The following is a 20,670-nucleotide window of genomic DNA, read 5'->3' on the forward strand; positions in this document are numbered from 1 at the left end:
CATGTAGCTCAACAACTATTAAAAATATTAAAATAATTATAACTTGTTTAAAAAAAAAGAAAAAATCTTAATGAATTGCATATAACCAACAACGTTGTTCAATCTGGAAGTATTCAAAATTCGTTTACTCTGGTCGATCGACTGTCTTACGTAATAAACAAACATAATTCATGAATTTTGTCCGGCGTGTTATATCCGTAACGATTTGACGTAAGTAATTTGCAATTAAATCAGGTGATAATGGTCAATTATGTATTGGAAAACACTCGATCAACTACATTTTTTCGTATACCAAAAGTAGGATTGTTTCTGAAATTATTACAAACAAGTTATGTATATTTCCGATAGTATTCGAACTGTTTGAAATTCTTCATTTGAAAAACAAAAAAAAACACAATACACATAACAATAATATTCATAACGAACCGAATAAAACACGATGTTTATCGGCTACATGTGTTACGACGAATTAATTCCATGCGTATTTATTTTCCGTTCGAAGTGCACGGTCTTGCAGCTGAAATCTAATAGTAAAACCCGAAATCATTTAAATTTAATTTTACGCTCGCACTCAACCAGCAGAGTTTCGACGGATTCCTTTGTCTCACGACACTGAGCCAAGTGTAATAACGTATGCATCGTGTACAGCCGTACAGGTATATTGGTGTACAGGCTACGCATAAGAATTCGTTCTCGCTAATCTTGACCGTTCTCGAATACCTGCGGCACGGAACACGCGTGTATACTATTACGTTGTATTATAATACTATTGGAATCCGAAATGATAATCCGATGGTACCGTACGTACATTATTATTTTATTTTATGTTACGTTTTTGGTCCCGTTACTTAAGTGCATTCGCACGGCGGCTCTTGCGGACAAGAACAGTGTTTCGTTTTATTTACGTCGCACGTGGACCGGATAGGTACCACGGTAAAGGAAAAAAATAAGATAAAACGTTTTCGGTGCTGACCGCGTTTCGAACGACCGCTGCAAGACGAGACATCGCGGTCCGTTTGCGACGACGAAGAACGCCTACATCGATCGTCCGGAAAACCTGTTGAAAAAAATACCGTCGTACGAATAACAACGATAATTTCGCGGGGGGAAATAAAATCGACTGTAACTGTTCGTTTATTAGGTTATTTATTTTCGTTTTGTATTTGTTTTCGCGTTCTACCGTTGCGCCCAGAGCCGGGCAGCAGCACGCCGGCCGATAGATGGCGCTACGTCGTCCACAGTCTCCCTGACGCCCGCCCGCCCGTTCCCGCACATAGACCGTGCAAGCGTAACCGACTACAACACCGCGTCAACCACGCAGCGACTGATCGAGCAGAGCCAGTACGGCCACCGTCCAGGTTATAACTGGTTTTTGTTTTTTTTATTCTACGTTCTCGCGTAGATAATCATTCGTTTCTTTTTTTTTTATTCTCGCGTGCGCACCCGTACGTTTGTCCCGCCGTCAAGAATACCGATCGATCCGTCGGCGTGCACCAAACAACAATCGTCCGTCCTGAGCCAGCTGCCACCGCGAAACGTTCATCGTCGCGGTTACAAATACGGTTACCGTTCAGCAGTAGCAGCCGCGGTCGACGTTTACCCGTGTGCTCGAGGAGCCGGGTGGCGGTGCTAACAACTGCGTGATTTGGCATTATCATCCGGTTTCACATTATTTCGCGTTCGTACACTTGTTGCGTCGGCTGTGCGGGTTTTCGTGACAAAGACGAATCTCGTTCACGACGACGGCGACAACGATCGTGTAAATCTTGTTTTCGCGCTATGTGTTTCGCGGTAGTTGCAATGACGACGGCGACGACGGCCGTGCCGACTGCGGGTCGCCGGTAAACGAGTGTGTGGCAAACGAGTAAGCGCTCGCGCGCGGCCATCGGTCGGCGGATTTCCTACGTACGTTCCGTCGCCACAACCATCGCCATTCGGTCTTTCGGCGGAATGCTGTGCGCCGAAGAGCAGATCGGTGGCGTTGATGGGTTGGACGCGTCCGCGTTTAAGTCACCCATCCGCAGGCTCGGGTCCACGAGGAAGATACTGTATTTCAATAGTGAGTACGATACCTAGTTACGATTTTTATACGTTTTACGGAACTATATGTGCACATAGACGGATGCCGTTGTTATGCCAATTATTGTGTGCTGGAACTTGCGTAAAACCGTATGTGCGTTTCGTATTTGTACTTCCTGGAATGTCTCGCTCAGGTGACGTAGGTTTTTTCATTTTTGTTTTGGTATATGAATGTTTTGAAAAGGGAAAAGTTAAAACCCAGTCATCGTTAGGAAACATTCACAGTTGACTTTGTAGATTAAAAATGTTTACCGGTGAAGCTACTGCACAGCACCTACTTTTTTTCAACCGAAAACGTTGAATAATTATCGCAACAAAGTTATATGTGAGTGCGTCCTCAAACACCCGCTACTTGCTACGTAGACCGGAACGTGTAGTCGAAAATGATTTCTTTAGCGACCGTTTGTTGTCGTATCGTTATCACTGCAGACTTTGATGATACGGTCTTTCTTCGAAATACATATTATTATATATTTGATTTCCCGTTAATGTTGTCTTCGAGTAACGTGTACGATAATTGTAAATTATAAATTGTTTTCTTTTGAAAGTTTATTGGAAAAACACGATATCGTCCTAGTGGTAATGGTTGAGTGAATTTTCGATGATAAACGTCGAGTATTGGATTTTAACTGGAGAAAGTAGCGTTCGATCACGGTTTTTTTTAAAAAAAAAAACAATAATGAGATGCTCTAAAGGATTGAAACTGGAGAATTATTAACTTGATGAGTTGCGCACGACCTGAGGTTGTGAGAAAATACATTTGGATCAGATAGATCGAACCATGAGCAAAAACAAGAAAACAGTAAATTCAAGTTATTTTATATTTGACCGCAAGTCGATTTATTTTCATAAAGTATTGTACCTTACTTACGTCCATAACAGATATGGAGATGAAAATATGATTGCATATTTATTGACCAATATTTATTACAATAGTTACAACTGGTATTGAGCGAGTAAAAATGTGTGTACATTAAAAAATATATCATAAGACGCATGGACAAGTGTCAACGATGGTGTGAAATGTGAGTTTCGAAAAATCTGGAAGTGAAAGTAAGTTTTCGTCAGGGATTATTAAAATGCATTATTTTTTTGTGAGTATATCTTAATACTTAAATTACTTCGGTAATTATGACCTTTGGATCTTTTGATGTTTGATTTATTAGTATAAAGTATGTCTACCTAAACTCGTCTTGTAGTGTATCTAAGAGTAACGTATGAATGCACTTGAAGATTTTACTTTTAAGTTACTAAACATTTCCAAAATGTAAGACATAATTATGTGTATATGCATATTACATTATATGCGAGATTATATGTATTCGAATATCTTGCCAAGTACTTTGTACAGAAAAACTAAAATGTATTTTAAGTATCATGTTTGTATTGTAACCTTTTTATATCATTATAACAATATTATTAAACAACATTAAAAATATTGAATTCATTATAAAAAAAAGTAACTCGTATCGAAAATGTATAGAATATTGAATTAATAAATACATTTTGTATATTTTTATTTTATAGATACATTTTTGATTAATATCGTATGTGATTACAACAATATTTGAGTAAATAGTAAATATAGGATTTTATATTTTTTATAATTTTAATTCTTATTGAAATTAATTATTCAGATTATTAATTAGTTATGCATTTATAATGTTTGGTAATATAAAATAATTACATTTTAAAATATTTATTTTTATTTTTATCTTTAGATGACTGATTTGCTTAAAGCGGTTATTATGATTACATAAATGATAAATTTTATTAATTAGTTGTTTGTTAATAAATGCCATTAAAATTATATATATAATTAACTAATTCAGTGGTTTATAATATTATTATCATAAAATATAAAAATAAGTAATACAAAAGTAATAGGACGGTTATTAACAAATTTTATTATTCTCATGTCTTACCATTTCCCTATGAAATGCTAGACATTTTAAAAGATGAATAAAATTATCACAATAAAATATAAAATGGTTGACTATTGCGTATTTGAAAATTCAAACTATAGGTGCCAGTTGAACAAATTATCTTTTTATTTTATATTTTAACCATATCATGATATTTTGATTTTGTATTTTAATTAGGTATCAAAATCGTTATTGTAATCGTCATACGTGTTATTTTCAAACTTCTAGAAACTTTAGAAATGTATTTCTTAAATGAACACCTTATACCCTATTTTATTAGAATGCATATGTGTAATATAACAACTTCCGTTTATTAATATTATAGTTTTGTAGACAACGAATGTAATATATTTGTATATATATAACAACGTGTTCATGTATAATCATAACATTAATACAAAACTAATCGTATTTTTGGTCCAAACATACAAATACAAACCTCATATGGTAACATGCAAAGTAACGTATTGTTGTTTTGAAAGAAATATTAATTTTTATGATAAGATTTTATTTTGCCTCTCATTGTGGAAAACCAATGCAGCCACAAAACGTATCTTTTTAAAAATATCTATTCATGTAGACATCATAAAAGAATGTTTATTATAGCCGAATAGACCTAGAGGGTTGCTATTGTTAAGACATTGACAATAGGGAGGATCGTGAAAGATTTTTATCTAAACATCTTGACACTGCTTGCATACCATACAGATGCCCATATGTAATGATAAAGTCGGGTATAAAATTCAGTTTAAATTGTTTCCGACATTCAAGGGATCATTCCATATTATTTCATATTACGGTTGACGTAGTATGTACTACGCTGAATCACTGAAAGCTTAATCTATTGAACAATAAAAATGATAAAATGTCTGTAGGTAAATGACATTTTGACAGATAGAGTTAATTTATGTATCGAAAGCTAAATTTAAAAATATTATTTTGTTTTCATTAATAATATGAGCATTTATGATTATGCTTAAATTCAATTTTCATTGAAAATTAAAATGATCTCGCCTAACAATATTATTTGTAGAAACATTATAATAGTTAACTTATCTTTGTATTTCATCTTTATAATTTACTTTATATTCATTATATTCCGTTTGGTATATTTGTTTCAAGAGATATTTTAAGGGATGGTGATCTAAGGGATTTTTCTAGGGTCAGATGGTAGTCTCAAAATCAATGAAATTAAATAGCCAACGACTAGTGAGTTATCTTTTCTTATTTATTGTTGGTTTAAAACGTTTAAGGCTATCGAAATCGCCATTTAACTTATTATTATGACTATGATGTATTGTAGTAGTTATGCCAATACTCGTGTCAATGTATTGTAGTGCGAGCAAAAAAAAAAAAAACACCATTTTCATGTATAAATAATGATAAAATATCGTGTGACTATACTTTATTCAAAATTCGTTGTTACGGACTTAGTACTAGGAAGTTCAGCTGTCAGCTGTAAAATTTAATGTAACCATAAAAGATGAAAATATCTATAGGCCTGTGTGTTTTTTTTTTTTTGCATCACGTTGGTGGGCAGATGTTCTTATCCTTTCTCTATGAAACGACCACTACCATTGGTTTACCATATGGCTCTGTAATATATTTGAAAACTAATTAATCATTTCAAACAGTTAAATGCTTGTTGTTTCCTGATATTATTCGACTAACTGTATGAGTATGTAATACAATTGGATTACCAGTAATTGTGGTAAACACATAATATTAAGTGGGATATATTTGAAATATGTACCAATAAATAAATATGTTTAACCAGTTTATGTATTAACATAAAAATATGCTGTTTATATAATGTGTACAGTTATTTTAAATGTTGTCATATTTATGTCATTCTTTACATTACATAATACTCGGCTTATATACATTATTTTTTTGATGTTTTATCTATTAAATAAAAAAAAAAGTACAATTTTTTTAAAATCTTTATATGTACTTGTTATGTTCATGCGTATCATATACATTATGAGGCATAATTATTTTATAAATAGTATTTTCATAAGTAAAATCAAATCTTATTATTCGTAATAAGATTTTTTTAAATCCAGCAGTCATAATTTTCTATTATATTTGGATAATAGGATGCTTATTATAAAAAAAAGTAATTTTTTTACTATATATCTACAACATCTACGTCTATATATTCTTAGCTGTATTTAAGACATGCATGAAACATGGATTGTATTCATCTTTTAGTAAACTAAAACTTACAAAATATTAATAAAATAACACTAATATTTTATTTTAAGCATTTAATATACATCATATAGATAAATATTATAATGAAATATTTGAAAAAATCATATTATACCTAAATTTAACTAATTTGAAAAATAGCAAAATTTATTGTACTGAGTATAACCCACATTGTATTGGGAATAAATATATTTATTCAATAATAATAATAATAATAATGTAATACTAATAATCATTAATTATTTATATTTCTGTAAGTTATAAATGCATTATATATAACTTACCAGTTATTTATATTTTTGCTTTTAAAATTTAATATTTTGATTACTAAAAATATTGAACAATTAGAATTATTATAAAGTATAATATTTCTATAATTATAAAATAATTATAAAATATATTATCGGAATACCTCAATATCATTATCATGGCAACAATAATTACTTATATGTTTAAGGATTTTGTTTTATTTTGTTGAATAAAATAATAGTTAAATTAAAATATAGAAGTTCTTAACTTCTGAAAATGACTTGTGAATAACATACCATAGGTATTAAGTGAGGTATTAAATATAGTGGTATGGGAATATATAAGATAGATTAAAATTGTTTATTTTATATGTATTTTTATAATTATTTTATAACATAAATTACATACAATAAAACTTATATGCTACACTTAAAACGTTGTAGGTTATATTACCTATTTAAAATATTTGAAATTATTTGAATAATAACTAACAGACTATATATTTATAGCCTTATACTTAATATATTATGTATATGTATTTGGGTTAAGACTGTCGACATAATGATTTACAGTTTTTTTTATAAATTATTAATTTTATTTTCAAACCACTTATATTTACTTTACAATTATAGTGTTTTATTTCTCTGTTCTCAAAAAAAAAAAAAAAAAAAATTGAGAATATTATTTTAATTATAATGTTTATCTGATTGAACTGAGGATTGAACATTAAAATAATATATTTTTCAAATTTTAACTGGTAATAAATATTATTTATTAAATTAAATTTTATTTATAAAATAAAGTCATAAATTTAGAGAATTTGTGTTGCATGGAAATTGTAATATTTTATATATTTATGATTTGAGTCATCATTTTTTTTTTATGATTAAATATGATGTGTATAGTGTATACTTTCAATTTTTAAAAAACTCATAATTTATTTCTTATTAAAGTTGATCGATAATCTTATACTAAAATTTTCAGATACATGTAGATAAATGCTACTTTTATTTTGATGTATGATTTATTGAATAAAATAAATAATTTGTGTATTATGCTATTGTGTTTATGTGGCTGTAAAATAATATAGGTAGTTAAAGTATATTAATGAAAATGTACTATAATTATATTTAAATCTTTATCAGATAAATTTATTGGATATCTAAATGTGTAATACAATTGATTACCTATGTGGTATATTTTTATAACGTTAAAGGTTAATTTACTTTATATTAACATTCCGACAATTATGTATATTAATACTCATATATAATGTCTATATAGAATCCTTGCTTCCATAAATATTTAATTTCTATTCGTCATTTTTTTTTTTTTTAATTTAATTTAATATTCTAAAATTGCCTTAACTTGAATATACACTGAATTCAAAGATCATTACACGTATTATATTTTTTACTAATATGTCTTTGAAGTTTAACTATGTATACAGTTGTAAAATTATAGTTTGTGACGAACATAGGTTCAAGAGAAGTAACTATATTTTTATAAAACTATTAATATTTTTGAAAGAATGTGAAATGTTTAATATCTGACATATTTTGATTTCCAATTAAATACAACTAGTGTTTTTGAAAATTATTTTTGTAAGAGTGGTTTAATTTTTATAAAGTAATGCGTGTTTTAATAAGTACATATTTTTGTTTCTCGTGTATTTTTTTCGTGTTATTTTTTATTCAAACCATGACATAGACTTAAAATATATTAAAATGAAACACTTGAAAACTATTATAGTGACACGACGTGACTAACAAAACAAAAGGAAAATAAAACTAAAATGAAAAAACACAGATGTTGAAGAAAGGTTGTTTGGAACGAAAAGGGTTTGAGTATAAAAAATTGATATCATTTTACACTCGTATCGTTATTATTATTAGACCGTGTCAATTGCCATAACATTATTATATAAATAAACTTTGTAGAGAAATCGATGTTAGAAAAATTAAAATAAGGTCATATTTTTTGTTATAAATTGGTTGGTAAAATATTTGATGATTTATAATTAAAGATATAGATTAGTTAAGTTAATTTAGTAAGATTTGGAGATTGAAAAAAAATTATCACCAAGGTAAGAGGAAGGCCCAGCCTTAGTGTTTCAGTGGGTTGGTAATGAGGATGTAACGGATTAAATCGAAAATGTGAACGGCATGACGAATTTATTCGTATAACAGGCGCACAGCTGCCTCCGAATTAGCAAGCGAAATATAAGCAATAATATCTATAAAATATGTCTCCAAATATATGTTTGTATAAAGTAAGAGATTAAAAATGACAAAAGTTATTCATAACATAGAAGGTAGTAAATATACGTGTTTCCATTGACAATGTTCATGATAACATTGATTTTATATTACTTAAAATGTAATAGATAAAATCAATATTTTAATATACATGTTTAATAAATTCAGTTTTTGTTTAATAAATACTTGATGAGACTTATTTAGATTATTAAGTTATTATTTTTGATTATTAAATACTTATTCGATTTATGTTCTTTATCAAATAATTTAACAATTCTTGTGAAATGATCAAAAAATTATGTTGGGGTGATTTTTATAAATATTGGAATTACAATTTTTCTGAATTTGAACTATAAATATTATAATAATGAGAAATGAAATTTTTGTATTACTATTATATAACATAACTATAGTTGTTATAAGTAAACAGAGTGCAGGAAATAAACAAATAAACTATAAACCTAAATAAAAACATAAGTATTTTGTTATTAGCGTAAACGTGTGTACATTTTTTTCTCGCTTGTTAAAATAATAAGTTATATAGCATTATGAAAAAATATTTTGTTTGATGATGCACCACGAATTTTACTGTCAATTTTACTTGATGACTCATTATTTTTGAACATTTCACATACATAATTTTCTCTATGTAAATCAATATTTCTATTATTTATAATATATTTTTTTAATTCACTTTTATAATTAATAGAAATAAAAAAAATCGTTCAATTTTGTATAGTTCAATCCAATTAAATGATTGATCTAATTTAAAAAATAATAAATGATTAACTTAATTTTATTTGACAATGAAAAGTTATGTGATTTGTAAAACCGATGTGATAGTAAAAAATGAAAACTTATATCCTTATACTATACTACTTTTTGATTCAGAAATATTCGTAGGCGTTTGTTAAGTAATTCCGGCACACTATAGAGTAGATTGAATGAATGTGTGCAACTTGTCCCGAGTCAAGGCTCAGCGGCACTATTTGTCAAGGTCATGTTACATTGGGTCATATTCTGTAGTCCCCATGAACGCAGGAAATTAATAACCCTGAATATGGGTTGTAATGGGAGTTATTCGTTTTTATACAGTACACAATTTTTACTTGGAAACTGAGAACTTTTTTACGTACAACGAAAAACGTAAAAACCAGCTAATACACATTTTGAACTGAAAAATGACGATTCGTTTGCGTACAACTATTGAATCTCATTCTCAATATAGACATTTATTGTAACTTGCAGTACCTTATAATGATACAATTTATCTTAAATATTTCGATAAGATGCACGTAATCCCTAAAGTTTTTGATTAACTGGTGTTCGAATGTTTCGGCCACGTTTTGAGTTATCATATTACTATATGCCTATTGTTTGGTTGAACGTGTGAAGCTATTGAGACACGAGTTGCCAGTTCTTTAGTTATTGTATTTCGTATAGTACCATGGATATTTAAATATCAAATGTTTTTAAAACGCGCAGAGGAAAACGTTATTTAATATTGAAAACTATAAGTATAGTGTCATGTGTTTCAAAATCAGGTGATCTATTGTTTAGATTTACCAATAAAAAATGTACAATGTAAAAACTTTTGCTATAGATTATGTTCGAAAACGAGTCCTACATTTGGGTCATTTATAGCAAGTATTAAAAATTCGTATGCGTAATTGAGTTTTAAATTTGTACGCAAACGAGTTGTAAAAAAGTTTAATTTTAAAGTATTATATTATTACTTTCTTAAATAATGTTTTTTTGGATTTTAGAATTTTTAATTTTTATTATTTTTTTTTATAATTTATAAAAGTACATTTCTTTTGAATGTGTATGATATTGTAAAATTACATAAATAAGTTTTCTATTTTTTTTTTTTAAAAACATTTTATTTTTTATTAATAGAAAATAATACATCCATCACTGAGGTACATCGTTGTATGTATTATTTTTATATTAATCGCTTTTAATCAGCTTATTGTTTAAAATGATGTAGGTTTTCTTATTTTGTGTATTTTATACATATTGTGTATTATATTTTTTCCATCGTATTACAGGATTTTTCGTTATTCTATCATTAATAATATAAATAATATTAGTTGCTGTCAAAATATTTTCGGCTTATCCAGAAAAAGCTAAATTAATTATTTCATTAGTTAATATGTCATGGATTTGATTTATAGAAATTAGCAGCTTAAAAATCCTGTTAATGTTTTCTATCTTTTATTTTATTAATATTAATAAACGCTTATTATAAAATATGTTTACGCTCTAAATCAGTACTTTTATTGTAAGTCTAAATTTTGGATATTCAATCTGCCAAGCAAAAATTATGATTTATATAACGAATATATTCACCTGGATAAATTTGCATAAAACTAGTACAACAAAATTTTTTTGTTTTAAATTTTTTTTATCCAACAATGAAATGTTATTAAAATTATTCCTAGTTGTACTGGGTAAGATTTAATTAATTGTATTAAATTTTAGTTATATCATATTATGATTTTAATACGTATCTACTCATATTGTATTTAAAAATATTTTCAAATGATAATACTGATATTCATACAACGTAGATTTATGTATTCTGATTAAAGATTATGTATTATTATATTTATTTATATATTTATTGTTATAACCATATTGAACGAATCAAATAAGTTAATTAGAAAAATAAAATTGGTTTGAAATTAAAATTATACTGTTTTTTCATGGGGCGTATATCGATTCCGCCGATTTTGTATCGACTCCGTCGACTATTGATTCTGCGGCTACTGTTTATAATAACAAAATATTTTCATCATCTTTTTACTATACACATTTTCAAGAATGGATATTATATTTTACTCGTATACTATTTACTACCAGACAAATGTAAAAACACATGCTCGATTGTTTGAATATATCGTGGAAAAATGTTCAGAAATTAATTTATTATTCATTCCATTAAAAATAGTTTCCTATTTTGAAGAATCTATCCGTATACATATTGGTGCTAAAATAACCCACACAGCACTGCAATATTTATTTAACTTTAAATCAACATTTAAATTTTAAAGTAAAAAAAGATTTTTAGTTGTGTCAACATTTAAATTTCATTTGATATAAGTTATTAAATGTTAATTAACCACTATAAAACATTTTTTGAACCAATTTTAATTATTTATATTATGTTTAAAAACCAACGTTGTATACAATTTAAAAACCAATGGTTGTTGCAATATTTTAATTACAAAATTTAATCAATATTTTATTAATATTTCTTAATATTTAATTAAGATTAAATAAATGTTGATGGTTTCAAAATTATACATTAATTAATGATTAAAATGTAATATATGTTATTAAATATTGCTTGTTAATATTATTATTATTTATTGATATATAGACTACCAATAGAAGATATGATAAATAATATACCAGTGTATATATTTTTGTATAACTCTGTATATACTTAACTAAGTGATATAGTAAGAGGGGGTAGGCTGTAACCCCCTCTTGTAAGTTAAGTTATTTCAGTTATTTCATTTTTTATGGAAGTAATTTAATAACTCATAAATAATATTGTAAGTTAAAATTTTTTAATAATTAGGTATCTTCATTTTTTTAGTTAATCTAATCCTGGATAATATTTTCATTTTAAAATATATTAAAATCCACGAGAGTGAAAAATACAAGCTTAATGCATACAATAATACTCCCCCACCATGCATCAGAATCACAATTAATACTTTCTTGGTAAAAATGAACAAATTCAAAATTTTATCTATAGTGGTACTCTCTTATATTTTTAATCTATCCAATTTTAACTGCATATCATGTATTATTAAACTATTAAACACTGTCTTCACACCAAACCTTTAGATACATTTATAAATATAGTCTATACACTCGAATATAAATTCTTATGGAATAAACAAAAATAATGGATTTGGTCAGTTTGAGGAATCTTTTAAATAAATAACTTATTTTTTATTTTATCATTATGGGTAAAAATACAAAAAACACGCATAAATTAAATATTATATAAATACACGTATATTCAATTTTTAAATGGAATTAGGAACAGTGTTTTTTTTAAGTTGTCTTTTCAAGTTAAATGGAGATTGAGCTAAAATGTATTTTATTATATCTTCAACTTCATTGAGTGGAGTAGTTTTGAATTTGATTTGCTTTTTAATTGCATCTAAAAATATATAAAAAATATACTTAAGTCAATGTATAATAAATAATATAAAAAATTATGAATGCATATTGTATAGATAATTATTATACCATGTAAAAATCATAAATAAATTAAATTTTTACATATCGAAAATTTATTTATTTATAAAATAAATAGGTACAACCTATGTTTTACGTTTATATGGATATTATTCAGAAAAGTTGAATAACGAAGTACAAATATACAATATTGCGTATCAATAGGTATTTAAATACATGAAAATTTAATATTTGTTTTTAAATCTATATAAACTATAAATTTAATTAAAATTATGAATATTTTGTGAATATTGAGAGTTAAGAATTAAATAAGTATTTAAACTCACAAATTGAATAAAAGTTAATATATTAAGTTTATTTTAATAACTATTACCATTGAAAATCAAATATAAATATTAAAATATTTAATAAATATTGTAAAATATTTTATTTTTAAAATAAAATAACTATACATTTATTCAATAAAGTATTAACTTTTAATTTTAAATATTTTAATTCTAATCAAAATTAAATATTTATACAATCGTTTTGATTAACAAATGCTGTGTGGGAATATGGGCTGAAATACGGATCGTTGAATGCAGATTTTATTTGACACAAAATTAGTCGAAACATTTCCAAATTCTTGGTAAATATATATTTAAATACATGTAGAGTTATATTATTGTTATATCGAATTAAACATTTACTACAATTTTATACAATTAGATATGTAATAAAATATTATAAGGTGGAGAGGGGGACAGCGTCCAGCGAAATCAATGTAAGCATTTTTTCCTAACCCGTTAATTCGATACAATCAATAAAATTCCCTTTCATGTATCTCTGAATCGGATAAATTTAAAAGCCTGTCGTAGAATTTATTCATATACTGAACATTTTTAAGTATTTTAAACACTTTTGGATTTTGTTTTTTAAATTGACGATATACAAGATGTATTTCGGTATGTACTCACTTTCTCTTTTATGTGCATATTGAATTTCTATCATGTCTTGGCTCTGTACGTTTCTCTAACCGTAAAAAATCGGCAGGTCTATTGTGCATTTGAAAATACAATAGGTGATTTATTTTGGAATATGTTTATATCGAGTTCACGTATGTATACAACATTATAAGTACTGAGATACCTAAACAAATCAGGAAATGAATAAAAGTAAATTATTTTCTATGATTAAAATGACATAATGAATTATGAATTATTTTGACCTTTGTAAAATAATATTTTGCTAAATTGTTATTTTGGGTGGTCTATATTTTAACGATTATACATAAGATCTTTTGTTAGTAGTTGGTATACCATGTGTTTTGAAATTCTGTTTTCTGTTCATTTTCATCCGCTATTGCTTCCTGATTTAAGTTGGACGTGTTTATGTTACCGTCTGTAGACCAATAAATCAGTGTTTATTATTATATACACATTTCATTTTTTTTCAACTTAATTTCAATTTTTTTTTTTTTTTTTAATAAAATAGGTTACAGGGAAGTTAAAGAATATTTTACCAACTTTAATTGTTGTTTAATACGTAATTTAGTAATTTAAAATTTATACAATTAACCTCGAAATTAACTAAACTTTAAAAATTTATATATATATATTAAATACAAAAATAAACTATTTAACTAAATTAAAAGGGAATAATTTATTTTTATAGTATATTATATATCATACATATTATATTCAATATAATAAAATATATTCCAATATTAATTTTATTTTATTTAAGATATTTTGATAATAATTATAAGTTTTAACAAAAAATTGACAATAGCTAAATATACATGCTTCACAATTATATATTATTATATATTATATATTATTAATTAATGAATATAAAAATTAAATAAAATAGGTAAATAAATATTATAAAAGTCAAAAGTACTTATTATATTTTCTTTTACGAACTTTAAATGTATGAATACGTTACATCCACACTTAATCAAAAGTTACTAATCATATAATTATATAAAAATTGGTAGTTTATTAAAGTCATAAGATCAGTTTGACAAATTTAATTCAATTGATATTAAATCCTTCATGTAATTTTAAAATATTATAATATATGTTCTTAGCGAATCGATAACATTGTATGAGCATTTTGTTTAGTTGTTGTTGGTTAAAGAAAACATTTTCAACACTTGAGAAATTAATGCGCCATGACCAAGGTACAACTACCCTAATGCTTGGGTTTTTTTAATATTATTCAATTTTAACAGGTTTTAAGTAATAGTATCCATAATGATTTGTTATAGTTTATAGATATTATTACTTAAAACCTGTTAAAATTGAATAATATTAAAAAAAAAACCCAAGCATTAGGGTAGTTGTACCTTGGTCATGGCGCAAAAAAATAGTAATAAAAAATAAATAAAATAAAATAAAAAAAATAATAATTAAAACTAAAAGTATTCCATTAATGTTATTTTTGTATAGAATTTTTCAAATAATCGATTAATTTTTGCAAATGAGCAATATAATATATCATTATAGTAGTTGTATACATAGCAATCGTTAATTAATGCAGTAAAATAATTTATTATTTAAATGAAGATTGGGGATCGATTTTTTAAGAATATTTTGAACCAACTCAGGCTGGAAATAATATACAATTACGATTGAGAAAAACTTTTAAGATAACATGATGTGCAGTTTGTTAAAAAAATATCGAAAATACTATTGTTGTATTATTCCCGGACTTATGTTTCTCAGACACCACTATGAAATCGGTGTCACGAACACAAACGTATTAAGTAGCACTTGAACCATTTTATATACTGCGCGTTATTAAATTATTAAAGATTTTATTGATGATCGATTCTTGACATGGATTCAATCCACTTTTGCACATAAGTCACGTTTAACACCAGGTTTTCTCGTGGCTTAATTTTTTTTTTACATCCCGGAACATTATACCATGTACGATGTACAATACGACCGGTAAATAATGTCCGTGCGTTATTAATGTGGCGCATAATATATACGTACGGTATTGGCCGACAGCGATACGTATATTGATGAAGCGGTCGATGGGTACGAAAAGTTTCTTTTTTTTTTTTTAATTCCGGATGACCTTGATCCGAGTTCTGCGTAGTATGATATCGCGACATTAGTCGGAGACGTGCGTCGAGAAACTAAGATTTTTCTTTCCGTCGGAAGTTTGATTTTCGAACAAGAGTCTGGTCGTAGACGCGTAGGGTGGTTTTGGTGCGATGACGTCATGATGTTGTTGAAATCTGTCGGTATGGTGGCGCGTGAATGGCGCATTTCCCCTTGCGACGGTCGGAAAAGCGCATGATCCGTGGACGGGATAAAGCGGGGAACAACTCGGTCCGACGACGGGTGGCGCACACACAGCTTCCAGCACTACGTTCGCAACAGTTGTCGTGCGCGCGTTTTTCGTTCGTTCTTCACACTATTAATATTATTATTATTGCGTTTTATATTTTTTTGTTCTATTGCGTGATACGTATGCTTGTGTGTTTTCCGATCTCACGCGCTTTACAGAACGACGATCGAATCTAACGCGTATACGTGTACAATGAGTTTTTTGAACGCGGATTAACATGTTCCAGTGCATTGTTCAGCCTAGGAATACCTGGAGCAGAAGCAGTCCCGAGCTCAGGGAGCTGCGAGTCGTTTATCCAGGTTATTTGAATTATTTGTTCATCTCAGCTCGTTGCGGTTTCAAGTTCGATTGTGAATATTTTTATGACAACTCGTTCAGTTTTGTAAGATCGGAATGCAGTAGCAAATCACGTCATCGTACTAACACCTCCACGGTAATCGCCTATTCCTCCGACAGCATTATTGCGAACGGCTGGCAATCGAAACTGTAATGGATTTTCCGTCACGTGCGTAGTGTTGACCTATCGAAATTCGGTTTCACGTAGCAAAACCTGTATTTATAAAATGTGTACCGTAAGCGTATTATTTAGCTGTTATACGCATGGCAGGACGTGCCGTAGAGATCGATGACACCCATTGTGGAGACGACGACGATGATGGTAGTGGAGGTAGAGCGCGGTAACGGTCTCTCACCGGAACTGATTGTCTGCGATTTCCGATATTAATAAAATCTCTAATGAAATATTCTTCTCGTTAAGTCATCGATTCTAATGTCATTAAAATGCATACGTAGCTTTTAATTATGGATTTTTGAATTATTTATTTTATGAAGTAAAATTAAGTACACCCTCACTGCTATTATACAACGTACTGATATAATTTATCTCGTTTACTTCACATACGTATTAAATTATTTTGTTCTTATAATTATTTACATGGAAGTTAAATTTATATCTAGGTATCTGTTAAACCACCATTTTACTTTAATAGTTGTTCTAAATTATTACGTTTAAAAAAATTAATGTTATAATAACGCATGTGTACGGATGGGAAACAGGCTGTATGGTGTTCGGAACTTAAGTCGTTTCATTTACTTGAATTTTATTAAATGTTGTGAATTCAAGATTATTGCTTTTACAAGTAAAATTTAAATCATATACCCTTTAATTTATACTCTTTAAATCATAATATTGCATTAGTTTTATTATTTGGGGCTTTGTTAAAGAAATACTAAAAAACTTACCAAATTAAGTTCAGAATACGGAATGTTGAAATATAATAAATATTTTGTTGAGCAGACATATAAATGATTAAAGTTCTTACTCTTTGAGTAAAAAATCAATGAATATAATATAGTACAGTCATCATATTATTCAGAATCTTTTAATTTTATCTTTGAATTTGCTGCAATTGATTTTTGCACAAACTATATTTTTGTATAATGCAAATTTTAAACATGTGTGATTTATTTAATGATTTGAATCAAAATTTATTAAATGACATTTTTTTCCAATAGCTTAATGATCTATTATATTAAACATTTATTAACATTTTGATATCATATGTGTTGGTAAAATATAATTTATTATTTTCCATTAAAATAAATTAGGAAAATAATTAGCATAGATTGAAAATGATGAATTTATTAAGAAGAATTTCATCTACTTTAAGTAGATAGATAAAAGAATAGTAAAATAGCACAGCAATATACAACCAAAAGTGGGTTATAATGTTTTTTTTAATGTTTTATGAAACGGATTGTGTATACCAGTCAACAATTTGATAGTTTTACAACATAATATAAAATGGTCTTTTTCTTTTAATTGTTGACCTTATAATTTAAATTGCTGTATAATATTTGTCTATGTTAGTTTTAAAATTGATACAGCAATATATTAATATTATAGTATAGTATAATATTTATTTAATAGTCATAAAATCACTCAAGTACATTGAAAAATTAAAAATGCTTAGTGTGTATTTAATGTCTTGAAACAATATAATAAGTATGTTGAAAAAGATTAACTATATTTAAATGTTTGGCTATCGAACGATTGAGAATATTTAAAATTAACAAAGAACTTGTAGTTAGAACTTACAGCTGGCCCAAAAAAAAAACCCAAAAAACGATACGTTTGAGAGCGAATTTATGTGCAACGTTACCATAGTTTGCCATATCAATTATTTGGCTTTTGAAAAATGCAGTATACATACAATAAATATTCTTGAAAAAATAATATGTAATATATCATATGAATAAAAATTAAAAATATGTAGAATTTACAAAATTATGAAATATATTCACTAATAGTTTGTGCGACGACTGCAAAGCTTAACCGTCATTTTATCGTATCTGGTATCCAAGTTACTATTAACATTCAGCTAATCCGATAAAGTCCGATAGACAGATCAACAGATCATTGTGCTCATATTATAGATCGATTATATTTGGCAACGTTGGAAAAAAAACGAGCGTTCTCAATCGTGTTACCAAAAATAACGTTCTCAATCGTATTTTACCGAAATGTTTGTATATTATTTCGATAACTAAAATGAGCTAATTTTATTATAATTTTTCTATTTTTGTTATTTAACCCATCAAGAGAAAATACATCGAACAATATATTTAAATTATACATATAAATATATATTTATACGTATATATAATTATATTTTCTACTAATTTATATGATTGAAAATGCTTACAAGAATTACCAACAAGATAAATAAGGTTTATTGAAATTATAAAGAATGTTATATTTAATATGTTTTGATGCAAAATATAGCAATAAACCTTAACAATTTCAAATATAGACTAAATACAATTTTGCTGCTCGGTATTCTACTAAATTGTTTTATTCCAAATAAGTTATCTTGGCTTATTTAAAAATATTATTATTGTTATTTCAGTACTAATTTATGATCAATCAGTTAATAATTTTATGATTATATATATATATATTACCCAAGGCATTTCGAGAATATATCTCTTTAATTTGTTCTTCAATTTCAAATTGGTCTTAATTTTGATTTTAAACCCTATATTAAAATTATTCTTGTATATATTTGAATTAATAGTGAGAAAATAATTCTAGTTTTATAAATGATTATATTATAGATACAAGGATATATAATTATAACGATAATACTTTTAAATTATTAATCTATAGTTTATTATAATCAATTATTATTATTTTCTTTATCAATTTTTTTTTTTTTTTTTTTAATTAATTTTAATATAGGCGTGCTTGTGGTAGAATTATTCTGAGAAATAACCCTTCTTTCTAACCTTGACACTATATATTTTTTATAAATAATACTAACGTTATCATATTAAAAACAATTGACAATTGTCATCAGTTAATTTCATATAAACATTTGAGTCCTTCGCAAATGAATGAATACATTTCCTCATACAATACAAATTACTATATAAAATTCGATTCTGCATAGGAAAATAATAGTATTGTAATTTCCTCAGAATATTGTAAATAACTGGGCGTAAGGCACTAGTCTTGATCCGTCCATCTTGATACAAATTAGTACCTGTTCATTATTTTAAATTTAAGGGGATTGCAAGCCATGATTTTCTTTCTCTTTCTATCACGCGCAATATAGAGATTTAAACGTTTTCTATTTCTAACGTACTGATCTATCTATTAAGGCGATAAAGATTTTGAAAACTGATTTGAATTTGTCGTAAAAACTTTCTCATATTTTTTAAATTTTGAACTTAACATACCCACAAATAAATTTTTATGTTTTCAATTCGTTTAATTCTGTTTTGTAAAATTTTGGGAGACATAATCAAAAAAATGGGAAAGTCGATTTAAAGAAGACTGTGATGAACTTAAATAAGTTTTCAAAATCTTTATCACATCAATTGATCAATCGGTACGATAGAAATTGAAAACGTCTAAATCCCTATATTGCACGTGGGATAGAAAGAGAAAGAAAATCATGGTTGGAAATCCCCTTAACTATACATTTATAATTAATGATAAATGGTTACATTCCATAGATGATTCTATTATATTTTATATAACTGGAAATGGTCAAAGTTCGTTTGAAAACGATTAGGTCAGATATTTTTTAAATTTCTTAAATTTATCTGAGAATATTTGTATAAAATAATTATAACTATAGTCAATAGGCAGTTAAATTCGCTGCTTACGAATTGCGTCCCGTATAAAAAGGTATAAAAAGGTATAATACTAATTGCGTCCCGGGTTTTTCTTGAGCACGTCTGAATTGCGTCCCCATTACCTGTGATATCTTTAAAGTCGAAATTATTGGTTATGTTGATTATAATGTTATTGTAATGTTGATACAATTTTTGTTGACGGAACTTTCAAAAGTTGCCCAAGCCTTTTTACTCAA

The 20,670-nt window shown here is 27.0% G+C and overlaps 1 protein-coding gene and 1 long non-coding RNA gene across 6 annotated transcripts in view; one reads left to right on the top strand and one right to left on the bottom strand.

The window, feature by feature from the left end:
• The first annotated feature begins 1,279 nt into the window (after positions 1 to 1,279).
• LOC112685725 (SLIT-ROBO Rho GTPase-activating protein 1-like) overlaps positions 1,280 to 20,670 on the top strand; it is a 49,341-nt gene continuing 29,950 nt past the window's right edge. Inside the window, exon 1 of one of the 4 annotated variants that reach the window (XM_025557684.1) lies at positions 1,280 to 2,059. In XM_025557684.1, coding sequence (XP_025413469.1) covers positions 1,951 to 2,059 — 109 coding nt within the window. In that variant the 5' untranslated portion in view covers positions 1,280 to 1,950. Of the gene's footprint in view, positions 2,060 to 16,317; positions 16,591 to 20,670 lie in introns of those variants that run through there. The other 3 variants (XM_025557685.1, XM_025557686.1, XM_025557688.1) reach the window with 3 other exon arrangements.
• LOC112685726 lies at positions 12,788 to 16,193 on the bottom strand. 2 transcript variants are annotated; one of them, XR_003148831.1, is made up of 4 exons: positions 15,931 to 16,193; positions 14,154 to 14,326; positions 13,903 to 14,074; positions 12,788 to 12,908 (listed from the first exon to the last, which is right to left on the bottom strand). It is a non-coding gene; the product is annotated as an uncharacterized LOC112685726 (long non-coding RNA). The 2 variants fall into 2 exon arrangements; XR_003148832.1 differs by having other exon boundaries at positions 12,789 to 12,908; positions 14,245 to 14,326.

This window comes from Sipha flava, unplaced genomic scaffold (assembly GCF_003268045.1).
Source record: "Sipha flava isolate LNK unplaced genomic scaffold, YSA_version1 289_pilon_pilon, whole genome shotgun sequence".
Taxonomy (NCBI): Eukaryota; Metazoa; Arthropoda; class Insecta; order Hemiptera; family Aphididae; genus Sipha; species Sipha flava.